A 4,745-nucleotide genomic window follows, 5' to 3' on the forward strand; every position below is an offset into this window, starting at 1 on the left:
GATATCGTGATTTTGTCAATCGTAAAGGTTGGCCATCTATAGTTATGCAAGGTATTGTTGATTGTAATTATTTGTTCAGAGATATAACAGTAAAGCACCCAGGTTCTGTTCATGATGCTACTGTTTTAAAAGACTCCAATATATTTAAACAGTCTAAAGATAAATTACCAAATCATTGTCGTATTATATCTGATTGCTCTATTCAACTGATGTTAGCTGGAGACCCTGCTTATCCTTTATTACCTTGGTTGCTAAAGGGTTACACAGGAGCTCTTACACCAGAGGAAGAATCATTTAATACTTACCTATCATCTGCAAGAATTTGTGTTGAAAATGCTTTTGGCCGTTTGAAAGCTGGATGGAGAGTATTGTTGAAAAGAGCTGATATTAATTACAAATTCATGCCTAGTATAGTACATAGTTGTGTAATATTACACAATATAATTGAAACTTCAAAAGATAATTTCAATCCATGCTGGTTAAGATCTGTCAATGAAGTTAATATTGAAAGACCACAACCTCGACAAGTAACAGTTACCCGGGCTGAACCACAAGCAAAGGACATTCGTGGAGTCTTAAAAAACTATATGTGTAATAACTATCCATTAAGACAATCATCAGTACAAAATTATGTAAGACATACAGTTTAAAACATTTTTATTAAACATTTAAAAACAAAATAAATTTTATAACTTAATACTTTCTTATCTTATTGCATTATTTCCCAGTCTTTGGTTTACATTTTTTTTAGTAATTTAAAAAATATATTATACATAATAGTAATTATATTATAAGGTAATTAATTAATATTTAGTCTTCAGTAAATGTATAATAACTATCCATCCAGATAATCATCAGTACAACATTATAATATAAGACTCACAGTTCAAAACATCTTTATTATACATTTAAAAACAAAACAATTAACTTAATACTTTCTTATCTTATTGCATTATTTTCCAGTCTTTGGTTTACATTTTATTTAATTATTTTAAATATATATACATAATGGTAATTAATTAATCTCTAGGCTTCAGTAAACTAGTAAGAAGGCTGGTGAATTCCTCTTTATCTTTCTGCGCTTGTTCTTGGTCTGCTTTTAATAGTTCTTCCTCCCATTTTCTTTGTTTTTCATTTTCTTCTCTAATAAAATCTTTATGCCCTTCCATAGTTTTATTAAAAGAATCCATTATATTCAATAAGTCGCCAGAATCTAAAATATAGGCAAATGCATAAAAAAAAAAAGTAATTTTGTATAGAAAGAAGTTAATTTACTTCTATTTTTACGACGAAATTCCCTTTTTTGAGATAGAGTTTTTGTTCCTTTGTTTTGTGTTGAACTTGTGTCCAACTGGTCCTCAGATTGGTAAACTACTTCATAACTGACATCTTCATTTTCTTCATTAACACTTTCTTCAATTTCATCAATGAGCTCCATATCTATATATTAATTAGTTAGGTTAGGTTAGGTTATGAAAAAAGTGTGATGGGCGCAAATGGGTTGCACCGAAAGTTACTTATATATTATATAGGTCAAACTGGCCTACTTGGGGCAGGCTCTTAGCTTAGGGCAAAAATATTATCTGTATAATAAATTAATAAACCAAACCTTAACTAAAAGCAAAATGTTCTATTGAAGATACATCTATATTGATTAATCTTAAGTTAATTACAATATATTATTTAATATCAAAACTGCCCTAAGTTGACCCGTTTGACGGTCGTTTCTTTAAATCATAAACTAAACAAAGATCCTTATCATTTTCTTTTGTCGAGTTTGTTCCAAAGTCCAGTGGTTTTATAGATGGTCGAGTTCCTAGGACTTCATCTAATTCTTTTTCTGAATCACAGGACATTCGGTTGCTTCCACTTATTTTGTTGACGCGGTTCTTCTCAGAATAGCCACTCTTGAGCGTCTTCCACTTGGCTCGAACTTGAGCAACCGTTTTAGATGAACCGATTTTTTCAAGGTGAAGTCTTACAATTTCATAAATCTGGGAGTCAGAAAAATTAGTTTATACTATTATTTTATTTTAAATTTCATTAGAAAATCAGTTTTGTTACTTACATCTGCGTTTCTATACCGTTTCCTATCAAGGAGTTTCATTATATTATTTTCTTTAACAGAATCAACTAATGTAGCTATATCTGCAGCACTCCAACTACATCTTTTGTTGGCGTTATTCATTTATAAGTTCTTTATTAAATAAAACTAATAAATTAATAATTAAAGTTATTAGTAATACGACTTAGTTCACTAAAAGCTTCAACGCGAGCATGTACCAGCAAAAATAACTGAAAAACGTTTCTTATGAAAAAGATAAACAATGAACTGGAAAATTGAAATCGGTCACTAAACTTAAACGGGTTTCGTTGGGCAGTTCGATTTTCGTCAGCAGAAGAAAAGAAGTTAGGACTTATGAGTTATGACTTATATTTTACGTATGTTATACGTGAAAATAAAATATGATTAATCTGTATTATCATGGTATTATGTTATCACTTATCAAAATAAAAATGATCGATTAGAAACATTAGAGTGTTTACATGTACAAAAATACATCCGACTTTATTTATTAAACCGATTTAATTTGGTTAAACCACATATTCGAGCGTCCTTAAAATAAAAGCGGTTTAAGTAATTAAGGTCGCTTTAACGCGTTTACATGATGCATGATTAAACCGCTTTAGTTTTTAAGCCGACCTTAATTGTGCACGTAAACGTAGTAAATGTTCGGTTCGAGTTCGATAAAATATTTGAAGAGTTTGGTTCGGGTCGGGTTCAATTAAAAGTGTGTAGGTTCGGATCTGTTCGAGTTCGTTAATTTAAAGAAAAGTTCGGTTCAGGTTCGGTTCGACATTAAATATTAACCTAATCTAACCTAACCTTAAATATTATATGGTTCGTAACATCTCTAGTATAAATATAATACAAAACAATTATGTGATAGTCACTACTATATATAATGCAAACAGCTGAGTTGATATAAATGCGTCTGATCTCAATTTTACCAGTGCTATAAATAATATAATCTAGTTTGATAAATAATCGCCATATCACAGTAAGAACTTGGGAACGTAAATAACTTTAATAAATAATAATATTATATTTATATAGACAAGTGACAACACTCTATGAATTGAAAATCGGAACAACCGCAATTGATTGAAGGATCATTTTGCACTCTCCTATATTGAAATTCCTAGTTATTCTGCATAAGGATATATTAATGCATTTTATCAAAATATTTACCATTATTGTAACATTTGTAACTATAGTTATACCGGAGGTGCACTTAAGGAGAGAGATGATCCTGCCCTCGACAGTCTATTTAGTTGTGGTAACATATAGTTGTGAGGTCACATTCAAGTAGCAACATTAAAAAAAAATATATATATATATTTTTTATAAATGAATTTATAGGTTTCTGAATCTTGTTCGTTTTGATACGTAATAAAAACGATTACTTTATAATTTGTATATATATAGAGCAACCGAAAACGTGTGACATCTTGTCTTATAGTTAATTACACTGATTTGACATGACATCATTAATAACATAAAGATAAAATTTCTTTGAACTAATCTGTAGTCAATAAGTAATAAGAGTGTTTATACATCTTATATATATATATAGTATATATACTTATTATTGTTTTGAAAAATGTTGAGACCTCCCCCACGAAAAATAAAAATAAAAATAAAATCCTAGTTCAACCATTGGACTTGACCTAACTGTTATTATTGTGTGTATCAACTGATACTATATAGCAATAAAATTGATAGGATACTAATACAAAGCTACCACTAACAGTAATACTAATTGTCTGGTTGCGTTATCAAACATGGCCATTGCAATATTATAAGTTCAAATCACAGTGTTGTTGAGTGTTATACTCGTAAATTCTGGACGTGGACCACGAATCCTATGTTAGTAGTTATATGTAGTTTAGTATATTTTACATAGTATATCATAATAAATTATTGTGGTAATCAATTTGATATTGCGTACTAGCGTACTTATACAGTTTTTGTAGGAAAATTACTTAAAATTGTATGTACTTTTAAATTATATAATACAAATTATGATGACTATTTTAACAGTAAACTTACCTACTTCAAAATGTACCTAATGGATTTATTTTAGAAATGTGGCTTATAGAATAAGTATTTAAAGTTATATAAACATTTGAACTTGACAGATGAGGGTTAGATTAAAGTTTTGACATTTTATACAGCTATAAAGCTAAAATATTGACTATGCGTCTATGCATTAGATGTTTAATATAATACGTCTTCAATATATTATGTGTCCACTGTTCGCCGCATTAGGCAATTCAATCATGGTTTACTTGTCAAATATTTTGAACAGCAAAATATTGAAATGCCTATACTTTGAAACTTTACGAGAATAAATTAATATATTTTGTGATTTCTCTTTGGAATAGACATAGCTACTTTTTAATAGTTAGTAAAAAAAACAAAACAAAAATTTATAAAAACCGTGCTATAATACAGTTTTTATTAAAATTATAATATTATAACAGGTAAAAGTAGTGGGTACATTAATATATTATAGTTTAAAGTGTTTTTCAATTATTTTGTTTAGTACGATCTAGGACAAATCGCCGTCGCCACTTCGTCGTTAAAAAAAAAATTTACTCATAACAAAGCATAGGTAAACTTGTAAATATTTTATAATAATAATTGTCAATTGACTGTATTGATATATTTTAATTGATGT

At 28.7% G+C, this 4,745-nt stretch overlaps 1 protein-coding gene across 1 annotated transcript; it reads right to left on the reverse strand.

The window, feature by feature from the left end:
- Positions 1–946: 946 nt before the first annotated feature.
- LOC149060386 (uncharacterized) lies at positions 947–2,188 on the reverse strand. Its single transcript, XM_089218214.1, has 4 exons — positions 2,069–2,188; positions 1,748–1,994; positions 1,276–1,440; positions 947–1,213 (listed from the first exon to the last, which is right to left on the reverse strand). The coding sequence occupies exons 1-4, from the start codon at positions 2,186–2,188 to the stop codon at positions 1,020–1,022; spliced, it is 726 nt and encodes a 241-aa protein (XP_089074340.1). The 3' UTR covers positions 947–1,019.
- Between the last annotated feature and the right edge of the window lie 2,557 nt (positions 2,189–4,745).

The sequence above is a fragment of the Diuraphis noxia genome, unplaced genomic scaffold (assembly GCF_037042655.1).
Source record: "Diuraphis noxia isolate RWA-SAM2 unplaced genomic scaffold, SU_Dnox_SAM2 contig0001, whole genome shotgun sequence".
Taxonomy (NCBI): domain Eukaryota; kingdom Metazoa; phylum Arthropoda; class Insecta; order Hemiptera; family Aphididae; genus Diuraphis; species Diuraphis noxia.

Bases quoted from the DNA above. Each gene is read 5' to 3' on its own strand.
- LOC149060386 (XM_089218214.1), bottom strand. From the start codon at position 2,188: ATGAATAACGCCAACAAAAGATGTAGTTGGAGTGCTGCAGATATAGCT. The intron at 1,441-1,747 runs GTTTAGTTTATG...ATTAATATATAG, and splicing joins AGAAAATGATAAGGATCTTT to ATATGGAGCTCATTGATGAA. The intron at 1,214-1,275 runs GTAAATTAACTT...CCTATATTTTAG, and splicing joins ATTTCGTCGTAAAAATAGAA to ATTCTGGCGACTTATTGAAT.